The 19,523-nt window shown below is 47.5% G+C and overlaps 1 protein-coding gene across 2 annotated transcripts in view; it reads left to right on the forward strand.

Annotated features, from left to right (window-relative positions):
• Nucleotides 1-19,523, forward strand: part of DDR2 (discoidin domain receptor tyrosine kinase 2) — a 662,671-nt gene that overhangs the window by 528,359 nt on the left and 114,789 nt on the right. For both annotated transcript variants that reach the window (XM_029618162.1, XM_029618161.1), the window contains exon 15: nucleotides 2,605-2,839. In XM_029618162.1, the coding sequence (XP_029474022.1) occupies nucleotides 2,605-2,839 (235 nt within the window). The remainder of the gene's footprint in view (nucleotides 1-2,604; nucleotides 2,840-19,523) is intronic.

The raw sequence follows: 19,523 nt of genomic DNA on the forward strand, positions 1-19,523 counted from the left end.
AGCCCAGGTTCCTTTTGGAGAGCAGCTATCCACTGCATAGACAGCTGACTTAAAGCAGCTGGTAGAGCGAAATAAGGCAATTTTCTCAAACTTGCCAGGTTGTACCCACCTGGTGCAGCATGACATCATTATACTTCCTGGAGTTGTTGTGCAGCATTGATCTTATCGTATATCCGAGGTCAGGGACCACATCATTGAGACCAAAGTGTAGGAGATTTTCCAGCTTGGGTTTATGGAGGAGTTTAACAATGATTGGTCCTTACCCATAGTGTTGGGGCAAAAGTCAGATAGAGCATAAGGTTTTGCATTGAATTTAAAAAGGTCAACAAGTTCTCAAAACTCAATGTGTACCCAATGCCATGAGTGGATGAATTGATTGAGCATCTGGATTCAACCCAGTTCATCTCTACTCTGGACCTTAAAAAAAGGTTATTGGCAGGAACCTCTCATGCCAGCGGCGAAGGAGAAGACTCTGTTCTCAATGCCAGGTGGAATTTTCTAGTTCACCATCCTCCCTTTTGAACTCCATGGTTCCCCCACAATGTTTCAATGCTTGGTTGACTGCCTGCTCTGCCCACATCATGGGTACGCAGCTGCCTACCTGGATGACATTGTGGTCTACAGCCCTGATTGGAAGCATCTCCAGGTCATGCTAACCAGTCTGAGAAAAGCAGGACTAATGGCTATCCCCAAGAAGTGCTTGCTGGCAAGGCAAGAAGTCCAGTATCTTGGCTACACCCTGAGGAAGGGCAAGGTCTATCCACATACCAGGAAGATCAAGACAATCACCTGGGTGCCAGTCCCACAAGCGAAACTGAGAGCATTCCTAGGCCTTATGGTATACTACAGAAGGTTTATTCCTAATTATTCAGATGAGGCAGAGCCTCTCACAAGGCTGTTGAAAAAAAGCACCAGAAAATGTCCAATGGTCAGCTGAAGCAGAGAAGGCCTCCAGGATTCTGAAAGAGGCGATATCCTCTGAACCGGTTCTCATAAGCTCGGACTTCACCAAATCCTTCACGGTGCAGACTAGGGATGTGAATCGTTTTTCTGACGATTGAAAATATTGTACGATATTTTCAAAGTCGTCAGAAATTGGGGGCTCCCCGAAAACGATAGGAAAACCCCACAAAATTGTTTGTGGGGTTCTCTTATCGTTTTGGGGGAGGTTGGGAAAAACAGCACACAAAAACAACCCCTAAACCCACCCTGACCCTTTAAAACAGATTCCTTTAAAACCCCCACCCTCCCGACCCCCCCCAAAACATTTTACAAGTACCTGGTGGTCCAGTGGGGGTCCCGGGAGTGATCTCCCACTCTCGGGCCGTCGGCTGCCACTAATCAAAATGGCGCCGATGGCCCTTTGCCCTTACCATGTGACAGGGTATCCATGCCATTGGCCGGCCCCTGTCACATGGTAGGAGTAATGGACGGCCGGCGCCATCTTTAAAATCAGAACTGATTCCGGTTCCGATTCACATCTCTAGTGCAGACCGGTTTGGGAACCATTTTAGTCCAAGAGGATGGTTAAGAACATCCTGTGGCATACATTAGCCGGAAATTGATGCCACAAGAAAGGCATTACTCAACAGTTGAGAAAGAGGCCTTGGCAGTCAAGTGGGCCTTTGAGGCCTGCTGAGATGGCAGTTCACACTCATAACAGACCTCTAACTGCTCCTTTGGATAAATAGAAATAAGGAGTCCTATGTAAGGGTGACGAGGTGGTTCCTGGCCCTACAGTCCTTCAACTATTGAATACAACATAGGGTAGGAAAGGAAAACACCAATGTGGATTTCCTGTCCAGAGAGGTGCTCATCCCGACAGGGCTGAACTGAGGGAGAGGTATGTGACAGAATCTATAGAAAACTCCCTCAGACTACCTTAAAGGACCGGGCACAGTTGTCTCACATGGTCCTTGTTAAAATCCAGACCCACAGGGAATCCTGAGTGAAGGAAGGAGCCCCTCACCAGAATTCAGGGCCTGAAAGAGTTAAACAGGTCTTGGGGAGCTGGCAGAGACCTACCCTGTGCTAAAACCTGCTACGTTTAAGGATTGTGTGCTACCTGAAAGTAAGGTGAGTTTCACTGTTTGTATGATTTTGGTTTTTCCACTGAAAATAAAATGCACCTAAGGAACAGCCAGAATCTGCCTCTTTATTTCTCTGGCTGTTTCCAAGCTGTTATCGCCCAAGTTACCACAAAGGAATAGAGAGTTGGGGTAATTTTGGGGCAGAGGAAGAGCTGTTGCTGCGCAGGGTTGGAGAAGATCCTGTTGCTGGACAAAGTTAGGGAAGAAAGAAAGGAGCTATAGCTGGGCAGAGGTGGTGGGGAAAAGAGAGGGGGAATACTGCTAGACAAGGGATAGAAGGAGAGAGAGTGGAGGTTTGCTGCTGGATAGGGGTGGAGCGAGAGAGAGATGTGATGCTTCTGTGCAGTTTGGGGAGAGAGGAAGTGGGGATGCTGTGCTTGAGCCACTAAAAGTAAGTCAGCAGGGAGGAGAGCATAATTTTGAATATTTGCCTCGGGTGCTGGTCTTAGCACTGGGTCATAGTGTTTGAAAGTGTAATTAACAGGATCTGACCCTCTGCTGCATGTCTTCACAGGTTTACAGAGCTGAAGTACATTGTCACTCAGATCGCATCTGGTATGAAATATCTATCCTCACTGAACTTTGTTCACCGGGACCTAGCAACACGCAACTGCTTGGTGGGGAAAAATTACACCATCAAAATAGCTGACTTTGGAATGAGCAGGAACCTGTATAGTGGGGATTATTACCGTATCCAGGGTCGTGCAGTGCTGCCCATCCGTTGGATGTCCTGGGAAAGCATCTTACTGGTGAGTTCTACTGCCTGATAGAGTGTATCTGGATTTTTAGAAGGCATTTCCAAAGTGCCTCATGAGAGTCTCCTCAGGAAATTAAAAAAAGATATGGGCTAGGAGGCAATGTCCTGGGAACTGGTTTAAAAAATAGGAAAATGAGAACTGGAGTAATGGTCTGCTTTCCAAATGGAGAAAAACCAATAGTGCAATGGAGAATAAAATTGTGAATATCTTAATGCCTCTGTATAGATCCATGGTGCGACCACACTTTGAGAATTGTGTGCAGTTTTGGTAACTTCATTGCAAGTAAGATATAGTGGAACTAGAAAAATGACAATAAAGGGCAACAAAAATGATAAAGGGGAAAGAAAGGCTTCCTTATGAAGAAAGGCTAAACAGATTGGGGCTCTTCATCTTGGAGAAGAGACTACTGAGAGGGGAGATGATAGGCTTATAAAATCATGAACGGGTTAGAACATGTAAATAGGGGATGATGATTTACATTTTCAGATAGTGCTATACTAGGGGACATTCCATAAAACTAGCAGGTTAGGTTTTGTAGGTTTTGTGGACCCTTGGCCCGAGGTGGGAGTTGATATCCCTGAGGGGTTGAGTCCCACAGGGAGGCAGGAGGTGAGGTGGAATGGAAACACAGGCAAGTGAACCACGGCTGTGGTCCAGGAGAAAGGAGGTGTAGAAGAGTTGTCTGCATCACAGCCACGTGATCGCAGACACCTGCACTGAGGCAATACTGCGGGGTGCCCCAAGGAGCGGGGTTTGAGAGAACAGTCCAAAGTATTGCAATGCCGGGCAGGTAAGGAGACAGGATAGACCAGAGGATGGATCTCCAAGGCAGAGATGCACAGGGCAGGCCTGAGGAGCGGGTAAGCTTGGAAACAGGCTCTCTGGTGTAGTGAGGCTGAGGCTGCCCTGAGGAGCGGGGAAGCGTAGAGACAGAATCTCTGGAGTAGTGGCACTGAGACCACCCCGAGGAGGCTTAGAGAATGAATGTCCGATGTGATAACACTGAGGCTGCCCCGAGGAACGGGGAAGCGTAGAGACAGGAAATCCGGTGTGGTACGCTGAGGCTACCCCAAGGAGCGGAGAAGCGTAGAGACAGGAACTCCGGTCTGGTAACACTGAGGCTATCCTGAGGAGTGGGGAAGCATAGAGACAAGATCTCTGGCGAAGTTACGCTGAGGCTACCCCGAGGAGCGGGGCAGTGCAGGACAAGTCACAGAAAGGAAGCACAGAGTAGGCCCCCGAGGAGCGGGTACCCAGAGCCAGAGTCCAAGATTGTAGATCAGGGATCCGTCAGGAACCGCAGGTCCAGAGTACAGAACAAGCACCACTGGAGCTCAGGGAACTCATTGCCAAGTCGGTTAGTATAGGCCAAGAGAGGTCCTTAAATATCTCAGACTTGTGATGTCATCAGCCGGGAACGTCCCTGGAGTTCCCACCATAGGGCCTTTAAAGACAGGCCAGGTGGCGCGCACGCACGCCTAGGGAGGCCCAGAGTCGGAGTGTAGGTTGGTGGTGTCCCAGCCGCCATGTGGAGTCCCGAAAGCCGGGAGGAACGCGGTGGTAGCGGCAAGCCACAGCCGTGAGCTTACCAGGAGTGGAGAGCAGGACATGACAAGTCAAGAGTTGGGTCGGCCGCGACTGCCCACAGCCGACGGTCATAACAAGTTCCAGTTGGAAAAATCCATAAACAATTGTTAGTCAGGTGGACTTGGGGAAAGCCACTTCTTATCTCTAGGCATGAGCAACATGCCTAGAAATACCCAACAGATCTTTGGGATCTGCTGGGTATTTCTGAATAACCAAATTTACCATTGATGGGCTTTTGGTCTGACCCAGGATGGCACATCTTATGTTCTTAAGACCCAGAGATCTGTACTGGGATGTATGCTGTTTAACATATTCAATAATAATCTGGAAAAGGGAGAAACGAATGAGATGATCAGATTTGCAGATGGCAAACAATTATTCAAAGTTGTTAAAGCAGCAGCAGTGAGCTGTGAGGAACTGCAGATGGACCTGTGCATCTAAATGATAGATTAAATTGTATTTATTTATAAACATTTTCTATTACACCTTCTACCAAGAGTAGCCTCAAGTTGGATTACAATGAAATTTAATTCAGTTACAGTAACATTTATCGAAGGACTAGTCAAATTGACAGTTACACTATTCATACAAGATTGTTCTTCTCCAAAAATAGAACAAGAAGTTAGGGCATGTTCCCAGAAAGTGTTCAAAATAGGATTGTATGTAGTAAAAAGGGATGTAGGGGGTATAATAGTTTAGGGAGGTTGAGGAAAGACTGTAAGTCATCTTGTAGGTGTTGGAAGTACCTGTAGAAGGATCAAAGATCTAGAACAATAACAGATGGAAGAGAAAAGATGCAGGCATAGACAAACAAGAGTCCAGAGTCCAGAGGCATTTAAGTTAAGGTCATTGCTTGAAAGGTCTGGTATTCAAGTCATTAAGATTGAAAATCTCTACTGAGCAATCTAGGGGAAGGTCTGGCCAAACAGTCATCCCTTAGGACAAGCAGGATGGTAGTCCTTACACATGGATGACATCATCAGATAGAGCCCAGCATGGAAAACGTCTGTCAAAGATTCTAGGAATTTTGGCTGGCACACTGAGCATGCCCAGTATGCCACTATCCCTGTGTCCATGCGGGGTCTCTCTTCAGTCCTTTCTTTTCCATGGAGCTATCGTCTCACGGAGGTGGAGCTCATGCCTTTTAGTGGGAAAACTAGTCTTTTTCTTCATGAAAATTTTCTTTTTCGCATCTTTTGCTGCGCTGGGTCTCTCTTCGGTCCCCTCAGGTTCTTCTCGGTCGGTGAGTAATCTTTATTCCTCCTTCCATATCCACCAATTGTCATGCCCTCGTGGTCTCTGCATGCCTCATGGCTGCCTCGGGCTTCTGCTGATGTCCCCAGTGCCCCCAGACTATGTCCCTAATTGATCCACATGAAGTGTGCATCCTCTGCCTTGGGGCGTTGCACGATGTCCACGGCTGCAAATTGTGTGCTCAGATGACCCCAAAAGGCCGGTGGGCCAGGCTGGATAAAATGGAGAAGGTCTTCTGCTCAGGCAAGTCCAACTCCTCTGTGCTAGCACACTTGACACCTAGGGACCGAGGGGAACCGATTACCCTCGATCCCCCAGTTACTACCCCTCCCCTGAAGCTTTCAGGGCAGGTGGACTCCGAGGATTGGCAGATCTCGGTGTCCTTGAAGTCCCGGATATCCGGGTCATCATCATCAACCTGAGCACCGGGGAAGGACCATGCAAGCATCATGGGAGAACCCGCAAACATTGGCATTGGTCCCCGTCTGAGCATGGGTCTGAGCCGGTGAGGACCATGGTGCTCGTCGCCCTGCCGCAAAAGCGGTCTAGATACAAGGAAGCCCCATTCTCCCTCAATGTCAGTGGTCCAGGGCCATCTGCACTGATTCTGGTACTGGACATCGACCCTCCTCGGAGCCCCAAGGAAGAGTTGGGCCCAATGCTCCCTTCTCAGCTTCCGCTATTGTCCGAGACCTTCGAGGCGGAGTTGGAGCATTGGTTGTGCCTGGCGGTGGAATGTGCTTTGCATGAGCGGGAGCCGGTGGCCCTGCCACTGATACCAGTGTATTCCCTGATTCCGGTGCCTTTGCCAATGCTTTCGAGGCCAGGTCCTGATGCCAACTGCAGTGACAGGGCTGGAACCATTGTTGGACCACCTCAACGTCCTCCTCGGTGTCTTCCCAACCCATTTGATGCCAGTGCCTTGCGATCCCTCGCTGCCCCATAGGGCTCAAAAGCACAAGGCATAAGAGTTGGTCCTCGTCAGGGACTCCTTGGGCAATGAAGGTCCATCGAAGCCATACGCACTCCGAGGTCCCTCGGTGCCACGCTCAGTGCCTCCAGGGCCAGGGCCTAGCCCCCTGGGCCCCTTGGTTCCCCTGAGCCTTCAGCACCTGCACCTAAGACCATGCCAAGGGCTCCACGCTCCTCCTCTCCAGGTGCTCTCGAAAAGTCCGAAAGCCCATATGACCCCTGGGGCTGGGATACCTCCGACGCCTCATCGGTAGACTCTGATGACCTTCCGTCAGATCCTTCCCCTTTGGAGGAACTGCCCTTCACTGGGTTTGTCCATGCGATGGCCGAAGCTATCCCCTTACAGCTTATGACAGAAGAGGATGCCTGCCATAAAATGCTCGAGACCCTCCAGTTTGTCGACGCCCCAAAGGAGGTCGTAGCGGTGCCGGTGCATGAGATCTTTCAGGATCTGCTTCTCTGGCTATGGGAACACCCCCTCTCCATTGCCCCAATTAACGAGAAGGCTGATGGGGTGTACCTAGTGCAGCAGACTGTAGTCTTTGAAAAGCATCAACTTCCCCACCAGGCGGTGGTGGTTGAGTCAGCGCTCAAGAAGGCAAAGCGTTCAAAAACCCATGCATCGGCCCCTCCTGGTAAAGACAACAGGGCATGGGATGCCATAGGACAGAGATTATACCAGGGATCCATGTTAATAGCACAGATCGCCTCCTATCTCTTGGCCATGACCCAGTATACCCGCAAGCTCTGGAAACAAGTCCAGGAGGTGGCGGACAGTCTGCCGCAGGAGCCCCAGGAAACTCTCATGGCTCTCGTCCAACATGGTCTTGAATGTGGTAAGCACGAGATGTGTGCTACCTATGATGTCTTTGAGATGGCAGGGCATGTAGTGACGGCAGGTATTTCTGCCCATCATCTAGCCTGGCTTTGGACCTCGGCCCTTCGTCCTGAGGTCCAGGATCGGCTGGCGAACTTGTCTTGAACTGGGGATAATCTTTTCAGTAACAAGGTCAAGGAGGCGGTCGGCCAGTTAAAGGACCACTACGAGACCTTCCAGCACTTGTCTGCTGGACCCTCGGCTTCACTGGCCGAGGAGACCTTTCTGTAGGCCTAGAAAGTACTTCCCTCCAGCCCCCCATTCCAGGCCGCAGCAGGTGAGTGCCAGGAGCAGATCCCACCAGCAGCGAGGCCCACGCCCAAAGCGAGCCCCCCAGGCTAGTCACGCTATTGGATTTTGACTGGCAATGAGGGAGAATATGCCAGCCATATCATCCGGGGCCAGAGGACCCCCCCGGTCGGGGGCCAGCTCTGCTTGTTCACAGACTGGTGGCTGACCATGATGTTGGACCAATGGGTTCTGTCTGTCATCAGGTGGGGTTATCGGCTGAATCTTGTGGGCATTCCACCAGATTCTCCCCTGAGCCCGCTGTGGGGTCCTGTCTCGCATCCAGAACTGCTTCAAGAGGAACTCTTGGCCCTTCTCCAAGCCAGTTCAGTGGAACCAGTTCCTCAGGGACAGCAGGGTTGGAGTTTTACTCCTGTTACTTTCTGATTCCAAAGAAAACAGGAGGCCTTCGACCCATTCTGGATCTGTGAAACTTGAACAGATTCCTGAAAAAGGAAAAATTCTAAATGGTAAACTTGGGCACCATAATTCCCCTGTTGAACCAAGGAGACTGGCTTTTCTCCCTCAACCTAATGGACACATACACACATATCACGATCCTCCCAAGTCACAGGAGGTATCTTCGCTTTGTGGTGGGGCTTCAACATTTTCAGTACTGTGTGCTCCCATTTGGCCTCACCTCTGCATCACGGGTATTCACGAAATGTCTTGCCATGTTGGGGGCTTATCTGCACCAGCTCAGAGTCCAGGTGTTTCCATACCTGGATGACTGGCTGGTACAAAGCAACATGCAGGCCAGGGCACTGCAGACACTGCACAGTATCATTCATGTCCTGGAGTATCTGGGATTTTTAATCAACTACCAGAAGTCAAACCTCTGCCCCTCATCGAGGCTGGCTTTCATCAGGGCCGTCCTTGACGAGTCACAAGCCAAGGACTTCCTGCCACATGACAGAGCATGTGCTCTGGCAAGGGAAATCCAGACGAGTAGCCTGGTTTCAGCGCGCACATGTTGCACTTTTAGGGCATATGGCCGCGGCCGTGCATGTCACTCCCTTCGCCCGTCTTCATATGCAATGAGCCCAGTGGTCCCTGTGCTCCCAGTGGTGACAGGCCACCAAGGGCCTCCAGGTTTGTATCTGGGTGTCCCCATCACTGACTTGGTGGACATTTCCTCTCAACCTAGAGTGCGGTAATCCCTTTCAGGCACCCTCGCCTCAGGTTGTGCTGACCACGAATATGTCCTGCCTGGGATGGGGAACCAACGTCGATGGCCCTCATACACAGGGTTTCTGGACTGCGCAGGAGTCGCAGTGACAGATAAACCTCTCGGAATTGAGGGTGATCCGGTACGCTGTATGGGTCTTCTGGGATCAACAAGGTCATTCTCGTTCAGACAAATAACCAAGTGGCCATGTGGTATATCAACAAGCAGGGATGTACCAGGTCCTTCCTCCTTTGTCAGGAGGCAGTGCAGATCTGGGGCTGGGCACTGGCGCAGGGGATGCTTCTCTGGGCCGTGTACCTGGCAGGCACAGAGAACTTCCTAGCGGACCAGCTGAGCTGCATTTTTGAGCCTCACGAGTGGTCCCTGAATCAGGAGGGATGGATTGTCTCTTCCATCTCTGGGGGACCCCAGACATGGATCTGTTTGCCCCCCCTCAGTTACGCAAAAGTGTCCCGATTCTGCTCTCTGACCAAGTACGGATTTCATTCCTCTCATGGATGCCTTTGCAATCCATTGGGGGTCGGGCCTCCTGTATGCCTATCCTCCTCTTCCATTAGTATTGAAGACTCTCCTGAAGCTTCACCAAGACCGTGGGTCCATGATCTTTGTTTCCCTGCATTGGCCATGACAAGTATGGTTCCCACTTCTGCAGCAACTGTCCAAGTAGAACCCAATCCCTCTGTGGACTGCGGACCTCCTCTCCCAAGACCAGGGCAGACTGCACCATCCCAGTCTCCATGCCCTGTCCCTCTCGGCATGGATGTTGAAAGGTTGATCCTGCAACCTCTGGCTCTTTCGGAGGACATGACCAGGGTCCTGGTGGCTTCCAGGAAGTCATCCACTAGGAAGTCTTATGCGTTGAAGTGGAAGAGGTTCACCATATGGTGTAAGCAGAAGGGTCTCGATCCTTTCTTTTGCCCTGTCCAACACCTCCTGAACTACATCTCTCAGAGGCGGGTCTTAAAACTAACTCCGTGTGAGTGCACCTTAGTGCCATAGGTGCGTACCATCAAGGTGTGGACAGTTCGCTCATCTCGGTGCAGCCTATAGTGGGGCGGTTCATGTGAGGGCTTCTTCAGCTGCGGCCTCCACTGCAGCCCCCTGCAGTCTCATGGGACCTGAATATGGTACTAGCCCAGCTGATGAAACCGTCATTTGAGCCGCTACGTTCGTGCACCCTCAAGCATTTGACATGGAATGTGTTACGCCCGTCTGTCACAGATGGCTGTGACAGCTGTTGCTCACCTCTTGCTTTACTACACTGACTCCACTGGGTAGGCTTGAGACCTCCGCTAGCTATTGCGGGCCCCTCTGGATGGGGTGAACGCTGCTGACCGCCATCTTGCCCTCGGAGTTCCTTAAGCATGCACGCACGCTCTCGGGCCAGTCTTAAGCACGTCATGGTGGGGACCTCAGGGGCATCCCCCCCGGATGACATCATTCATCAAGGACTCTTAAGCCGGCTGGCCTTGCCTGCCTATGACTTGGCAACGAGTTCCCTCATTGCTAAATCCGCTTCACTTGCTAAGGACCCTTCGTTCCAGCTCCTGCTTCCTCGGCACGAGACATCCCGGGTACCCGCTCCTCGGGGGCCCTTTCCTCGTCTCTGGCTATCCGCTCCTCAGAGGACCTTGCATCTAGGACCGCTGCCTGCCCTGTTCCTGGGGGCTTCCTCTGGGACCTTCTCTACTCCTACTGTGAGTACCCCACTCTGCGGACCACTACTGTATCATCTCTACTGAGGGACCTTCATCATTGCATCCCACTCTGCGGACCACTACCGTATGATCTCTACTTAGGAACCCTCATTGGTGTACCCCACTCTGAGGACCATTGCCATGTCATCTCTACTAAGGTATCCTCCTTGGGTATCCCCCACTTCACAGACTTCGTGACACTGCCATGTCTGTGTGCCTTTCTCCTACACTCCCCGCTCCGCAGGCAGTGCTGCTCTACTCTTTAATAAAGACTCTAGACCTCTGTGCTGTGTCTGATGTCAGCTGAGACCTCGCATCCTGACGGTGAGCTCACGGGGCTCCTCCCCATGGGCGGTACCATCTCTCACCTTGGCCCAGGGCCCACATACCCACAAATCCTAACAGAACTTGGTCTTCTTGATAGCGGTCACATCAGCACGCAGGGTCAGTGAGCTGATCGCAGTGACTTATCTGCCTCATACTAGATTCTATCATGACAGGGTGGTTCTGCGCACGCACCCTTCATTTCTGCCCAAGGTGGTTTCAGATTTCCATCTTAACCAGTCCACTGTGCTGCCTTCTTTCTTTCCCTGGCCTCATACTTGCTCAGGAGAGAGGGCGCTGCACACACTGGATTTTAAGAGGGCCCTGGCCTTCAATCTGGACCGTACAGCGGGCCACAAGCTGTCCACCCAGCTGTTTATCTCATTTGACTCCAATCTGCTGGGCAGGGCCGTTACCAAGCAAACTCTTTCTACCTGGATAGCAGACTGTATCTTTTTTTGCTATGACCAGGCGGGCCTGCACCTGGAGTGCCCTGCTATGGCACACTCCGTAAGGGTCATGGCAACTTCTGTGGCCTACCTCTGTGCAGTTCCGTTGGGAGAGATCTGCAGAGCTGCAACATGGAGTTCCCTTCACAATTTCGCTGCACATTCTTGTCTGGACAGGGATGGCCAACGAGATAGCAGATTCGGCCAGTCTGTCCTTTGCAAACTTTTTCAGCTGTGAGTCCAACTCTTCCACAGGGGGCCCCTGGTTTTTTGTTCAGGCTGACCCCACGGTCACCACCAGCAACTCTGTTGTGCCCGTTGGCACCTGGTTCGGTGTCTGCTGGTTCCACTGGGTCGGGTCCAGCCTATAGCTAGGGATTCACCCATGTGTGAGGACTATCATCCTGCTTGTCTTAGGAGAAAGCGCAGTTGCTTACCTGTAACAGGTGTTCTCTTAGGACAGCAGGATGTTAGTCCTCTCGAAACCCACCTGCCACCCCGCGGAATTGGATTCCCCTGGTTGGTTTGTTCCTTTATCGTATCTATGTACATGACTGAAGAGAGACCCCATGTGGACACAGGCATGCTCAGTGTGCCAGCCAATGTTTCTAGAAACTTTGACAGAAGTTTTCTGTGTTTTTCTGATGATGTCACCCATGTGTGAGGACTAACATCCTGCTGTCCAAGGAGAACACCTTTTACAGGTAAGCAACTGTGCTTTCTGAAAGGTGAAGTAACAAGTCTGAAGGTATAGAAATAACATAATTTGTCCAAAGTTTTGGTGCATAGCAGCTGAAAGCACAAAGTAATGTAAAAGTTAATTTTGTAGAATCCAGAGAAGGGGAGGAAAGAAGGACCATTTGGGAAGATCAATGTTCTCTTATGGACAAATGCAAAGTGATGCACATGTTTGTGATTTAGGCTCAAATTCTGGTTTATGTCACCAGTGTTTTTTAATTAACCTCTTCTGAAATGTCATTAAACCTTTATACATGTGAAAGAATGCATTGTAATATGTTCAGAGGTAGCTGTCAAAAATTAGGGACTGTACCTTTAAGTGTTGGCGATGTCACAGAAGGATATCTGCAGGTAGAAGAAATGTGAGACTTGCATTAGGTGGTGCACACTTTCTTTTGTTTCAAGCTTTATGTTTTCAGCCTTTTTGCCAGCTGTTGTGTGAGCTCGCTGGAACAGAAACCAGTGGAGACTCACTTTTTTCACGGACGGAATCAACCTAAAACTCTGCTTCTAAATATAAAGCCTTGCTGCTTTTTTGAAGAGACCTTAAGAGGAATTGGGGGATACTGCAAAAACACAGCCCATTTTTTGGAAGTCTCATTATTTATTCTAACTTCTGATTAGAGTACGTGAAAGATTTTGCATTGATGGACTGTGCTGGATTTGTGCTAGAAATGATTTCCATGCACTGGATGGGTATGTTAACTTAGCTGGCTTTAAAAAAGGTTTGGATAATTATCTAGAGGACAAGTCCATAAATTGCTATTAATCAAGTTGACTTAGGGAACAGCCAATGCTTATTACTAGCATTAGAAGCATGGAACCTATTTAATGATTGAGTAATTGCAAGGTATTTGTTTCCTGGATTGGCCACTGATGGAAATAGGATACTGGGCTCGAGAACCTTTGGTCTGACCCAGTTATAGCAGTTGCTTAGTAATGATGACAGAAAAAGGCCAAATAGTCCATCCAGTTCGCCCAGTAAGTTTCTTATGGAAGTTACTGTCATTCTGTGCAGGTTCCCCCAAGTCTTATGTTAAGGGTAGTAATATTAACAATCAAAACCAAGCAACCCATAACAAAATTACTGCTAGCAACATTTTTACGGGTGAGCAGCTCTGATAATTCATACAAAGCTGCTTGAAAATGCTTTGCTTTTGGACTAGGCTGTAGAAACAGACCTGGATTTTTCCCCTAATGTCTGTATATCAGAACCCCGGTCCATGAAAGTCAGGGTCCAGCATTGGCTGTCGTCTGAATCCAATTTCCCTTCCCCTCCTTGCTGTCAAAGTGGAGAGCGATGCTACAATTACATCAAAATCATGTATGTTAATTGGAACAGCTTCCCTATGAAAAAAAGTTAAACAGAGTTGGGTTCTTTCGCTTGGAAAAAAGACTGCTAAGAGGGTATATTATAGAAGTTTATAAAATCATGAATGGAGTGGAACAGGAAAATTAATGTAACCCTTGGGTGGAATAGAACCCTGATGCTGCATCCAAAGGCGCATACCCTTTCTGCAGCCAGTTCTTCTATGACAAGTTGGATGGTAGTCCTCACACATGGGTGACATCATCAGATGGAGCCCCAGCAAGGAAAGCTTTTGTCAAAGTCTCTAGAACTTTGACTGGCACAATGAGAATGCCAAGCAAATTATGGAGAAAGTAGTAAACGCCCAACTTATGGAATACCTGGAAGACAACTGCATCCTTCACGCATCCCAATTTGGCTTCCGCAAGAACCTGAGCACAGAGGCTCTCCTACTCTCCCTCACAGACACCCTACTCATTGGCCTGGACCAAGGACACAATTTTCTCATTGCTTTCCTAGATATCTCAGCTGCCTTTGACATGATAAGCCACAATCTCCTCATCTCCAGCCTCGTAAACATAGGTATCTCCGACACCGCCCTCCTATGGTTCAGATCCTACCTGGCTAACAGATGCTTCTCCGTGAAACTAGGCAGCTCAGAGTCTTCTAAGCTCTCTCTCACACAAGGAGTACCACAAGGCTCCTCCCTTTCCTCCACCCTCTTTAACATATATCTCCTACCTCTCTGTCATCTCCTCTCAGACCTTGGGCTTAAATTCTACATCTATGCTGATGATATCCAGATTATCATTCCCCTCCATGAAACTATCTCCGCCACCCTTAGCTTTTGGGAGGAATGCCTATCATCCATCAACTCTCTACTCACATCCCTTCAACTCGCACTCAATGCCTCAAAAACCGAACTCCTCCTCATCCACAACCATCAAACCTTCATGCTCCTCCCCCCCAACGACCCCAAGACCCTCTCCTTAACCTCACAGCCCACTGTCCGAAACCTCGGTGTCCTCATCGACCCTCTTCTGAACCTAAAAAATCACATCAGCTCTGTCCTCAAAGGCGGTTTCTACAAACTTAACATCATCAAAAAACTCAAGCCCCTACTTCACACACACGACCTCAGAACAGTCATCCAAGCCACCCTCTCATCCAAACTGGATTACTGCAACTCCCTCTACCTTGGACTCCCCTACTCCACTATCAAACCCCTCCAGATACTTCAAAACGCCACGGCAAGACTCCTTAGCAACACACGTAAAACAGACCATATAACCCCAGTCCTTAAGGATCTGCATTGGCTACCTATCTCCTTCCGTATCCTCTTCAAATCCCTCACCATTATACACAAATCTATTTACAAGAACAATCCCTCATGGCTCAGCGAACCTCTCCAACTCTCACAATCTGCCCGCCCCACCAGAGCAAACCTTGCATGCACCCTTCAGGTTCCACCCCTCAAGAGGGCCCGCCTTTCAGCAACCAGGGATCGTGCCCTATCCATTGCCGGTCCAACACAATGGAACGCCATGCCATCCCACCTACGTCTGGAGCCCTGCCCCCTGAAATTCAGAAAGATGCTCAAAACTTGGCTCTTCCACCAGGCCCCTCCGTTGTAATTATGTAAATATGTAAATATGTTCACCTTCACGACCATGATTAATGATTGTAAATATGTTCATCTCTCTTTCCCCATTCCCCTTGCTTGACTTTTTAGGCTCTTAAGAGCCCCTTCTCTCTTGCTTATATCCTCTCCCTGTTCTCCCTGCCCCTGTTCTATGTAATTTCAATCTTTTGTTACAATGTAAACCGATATGATGTGTATTTTAATGTCGGTATAGAAAAGATGTTAAATAAATAAATAAATAAATAAAAATGATTCTCTACGCAATGGGGAGCCAGTGCAGATCTCTGAGTATGGGAGTAATATGTTCTGATTTTCTGGTGTTGGTGAGAATGCGTGCTGCTGCATTCTGAAGCATTTGTAGTGGTAGAATGGTAGTTTTGGGTAGGCCTAGGAGAAGGGCATTACAATAATCAACTTTCGAAAAAATGAGAGCTTGCAGTACAGTACGGAAATCATGTTGGTAGAGTAATGGTCTTAATTTTTTTAGAGTGTGTAGTTTGAAGAACCCATCTTTAATAATGTTGTTGATATGTTTTTTAAAATTAAGGTAGTTGTCTAATGTGACTCCAAGGTTTTTAACAGTGTTAGTGAAGTCAGGAGAAGTGAGTGATGTGTGAGTGGCAGCAATTGTGTTTTTGTGATTCTGTGGGGAAATGACCATAAGTTCTGTTTTATCGGGGTTAATGGCCAGATTGATGCTAGTAAGGAGGTTACTAATGGAGGTGAGGGCAGTATCCCATGTTTTAAGGGCATCATTAAGGGAGTCAGTGATGGGGATGATAATTTGTACATCATCTGCATAGATGAAGTACATAAGGCCAAGTTCTGTCAGTAGGTGACAAAGAGGGAGGATATAAATATTAAAGAGAGTAAAGGAGAGGGCAGATCCTTGTGGTACTCTGTGATTTATATTGTATGGTTGCGATTCATGGTTTTCAAAATTGACTTTATATTGCCGTCCTTGTAGGAAAGCTTCAAACCATTGCAGTGGGGTGTTAGATATGCCGATTTCCTTGAGCAGTGTAATGAGAATGTTGTGATTAATAGTATCAAAGGCCGCAGAAATGTCAAGCATGGCTAGTAGGAAGGATTGACTTTGTCGAACCCCATAAGTATGTATTGATAAGAGAGATGAGTAGAGTTTCGGTGCTCATACATTTACGAAAACCATGTTGCAATGGTGAGAGAATTTCAAATTTTTCCAGGTGTTCAGTGAGCTGCGTGTTTACAATTTTTTCAAGGATTTTTGCTATGAAGGGAAGGTTGGAAATAGGTCGGTAGTTGGTTAGGTCAGAGGCATCAGCTTTGGGCTTTTTTAGAATAGGTCTGATGATAGCTTGTTTAAGCATATTAGGGATTTCTCCGGAAGCTAGTGAGCAATTGATAATTTTAGCAATTGAGGGTGCTATGATTTCAGGGATGGAGAGAAGATGTTAGGTGGGTATGGTGTCACTTGGATGTGTGGCAGGTTTCATTTTTTTAATGGTATTTTGAATCTCTAGGGACGTGATGGGTTCGAAGGCATTAAATATAGCAGAGGAATCATGTGGGATGGTTTTGGTCAGGGGATTATTGCCAGGGAACCGTGCCATGATTTTAACTATTTTCTCGTGAAAGCATTTAGCTAAGTTCTCACTTTTGGTTTGGGCATTTTTATTACAGGTGGGAGTGGTATTGGTTTTAGTCATTTGTGTTACATACGTGAAGAGAGCGTTTGCATTAAATTGCAGGTCATGTATTTTTTTGCATGGTAATTTTTTTTTGCGTTGAGGGTTTGCTCACGATAGATACGTAGGGTTGCTCTGTAAGTATTTCTTTTTGTGAGGGAGGGGTTGTTACGCCAATCTTTTTCCAATTTCCTGAGGGTACGTTTTAGAGCTGTCAGTTCAGGGGCATACCATGGTTTAAGTGAAGATTTGGAGTGGCCAATTTCTTTAGTGCGAAGGGGGCAAAGGTCGTTGGCAATGTTCCCAGTGATATAATACCATGATGTGATTGCTGAGTTGATGTCAGCTAGTTCAAGATTATGAAGTTCTTTGTTAAAAGGAACAGTGAGTTCATCGATAGAACATAATTTGCGGATCTGTATAGTTTTAGGTTCTGGGATTTGGGGTGAGGTGGTTCGTTTAAGGGTGAGGGTAGTGTGCAGGAGGTGGTGATCTGACCATGGAACAGCTGTGCTAATAGGGTCACTGGAGATGATGGGTTTGTTAATGAAAATCAGATCTAGAGTATGACCATTTTGATGAGTAGGGTCAGTGACGATCTGTGTGAAACCAATAGCTTTGAGGGATGATAGAAAGGTTTCACAGGCATTTGATAGTGGGAGGGAGTCTACATGTATATTGAAATCTCCTAAGATGATGGCAGGTTTGTCAATTTCAATGTTCTGGGCGATAAATTCAATTATGGGAGAAGGATTTTTTGTAAGAATGCCAGGGGGAATATATACTAGACAGATCTGCAGGTGAGGAGATTTAAATAACCCAATCTCAAATTTTGGGGCGATTTGCACAGGATGTGAAGTTAACTGCAATTCTTTTTTTGCAGCGAGTAGTAAACCACCTCCTTTTTTCTTAGGTCTTGGGATTGAGTAGATGTCATAAATGTCATTTGGTAACTGATTAAGTAGGACGGTATCAGTTTTCTTTAAACAGGTCTCAGTTATGGCGCAAATATCTGGCTTATCAATGAGTATATCATGAAGTATATTGGGGTTTTTTGTGATAGATTGCGCATTAAACAGCATGATAGCTAGAGTCGTGAGACCTAAGAATTGTGTGATTGGTGTGAGCATGATTGGGATGAGGTGTCTGTTCATTTGTTGAGGTTTCATGAATGTATCTGTGTATGGCTGATAGTTATATTTGAGTATGGGAATGGGGTTATTTAGCATATTGCAAGTAATGCACTGAGATGTTTAAAGATACGGAGTGTTAATAGGAATGGTATAGGTGAAGATGGGGAGGGGAAGGTATGAAAGCAGATTAGAGTAAGGAGGAAAATAGGCTATTTGTTAGGATCATATAGGGGCAACGCTAAGGGGCACTCAAGGGGCAGGCTCCTTTATTGCGCTCATTAGGCGCGCGACGCCTGTGTGAGAGAAGAATTAAAAGCCGATTCTTTTAGCTTCTGTGACGTATTCCAGCTGGGGGAGGGGTTAGCAACCACGAGGTGGAGGAGGAGGAGAGGGTCCGAGCTGAGCATAGGGGAAATATCAATCCAAGCCCTGGATCCTGGCTTGGAGAGCAGTTGAAACAAGCAGAAATGTAGCTACCTGTGTGAGAGAAGAATTAAAAGCAGATATATCTTTTTTGAGATGCGGCGACCAGAATTGTATACAGTATTCAAGGTGCGATCGCACCATGGAGCGATACAGAGGCATTATGACATTTTCCGTTTTATTCACCATTCCCTTTCTAATAATTCCCAACATTCTGTTTGCTTTTTTGACTGCCGCAGCACACTGAACCAACGATTTCAATGTGTTATCCACTATGACGCCTAGATCTCTTTCTTGTGTGGTAGCACCTAATATGGAACCTAACATTGTGTAACTATAGCATGGGTTATTTTTCCCTATATGCATCACCTTGCACTTATCCACATTAAATTTCATCTGCCATTTGGATGCCCAATTTTCCAGTCTCACAAGGTCTTCCTGCAATTTATCACAATCTGTTGTGATTTAACTACTCTGAACAATTTTGTATCATCTGCAAATTTGATTATCTCACTCGTCGTATTTCTTTCCAGATCATTTATAAATATATTGAAAAGTAACGGTCCCAATACAGATCCCTGAGGCACTCCACTGTCCACTCCCTTCCACTGAGAAACATTGTCCATTTAATCCTACTCTCTGTTTCCTGGCTTTTAGCCAGTTTGCAATCCACAAAAGCACATTGCCACCTATCCCATGACTTTTTACTGTTCCTAGAAGCCTCTCATGAGGAACTTTGTCAAATACCTTCTGAAATTCCAAGTACACTACATCTACAGGTTCACCTTTATCCACAAGTTTATTAAATCCTTCAAAAAAAGTGAAGCAGATTTGTGAGGCAAGACTTGCTTTGGGTAAAGCCATGCTGACATTGTTCCATTAAACCATGTCTTTCTATATGTTCTGTGATTTTGATGTTTAGAACACTTTCCACTATTTTCCTGGCACTGACGTCAGGCTAACCGGTCTGTAGTTTCCCGAATCGCCCCTGGATCCCTTTTTAAATATTGGGGTTACATTAGCTATCCTCCAGTCTTCAGGTACAATGGATTATTTTAATGATAGGTTACAAATTTTTACTAATAGGTCTGAAATGTCATTTTTTAGTTCCTTCAGAACTCTGGAG

This window comes from Rhinatrema bivittatum, chromosome 10 (assembly GCF_901001135.1).
Source record: "Rhinatrema bivittatum chromosome 10, aRhiBiv1.1, whole genome shotgun sequence".
Taxonomy (NCBI): Eukaryota; Metazoa; Chordata; class Amphibia; order Gymnophiona; family Rhinatrematidae; genus Rhinatrema; species Rhinatrema bivittatum.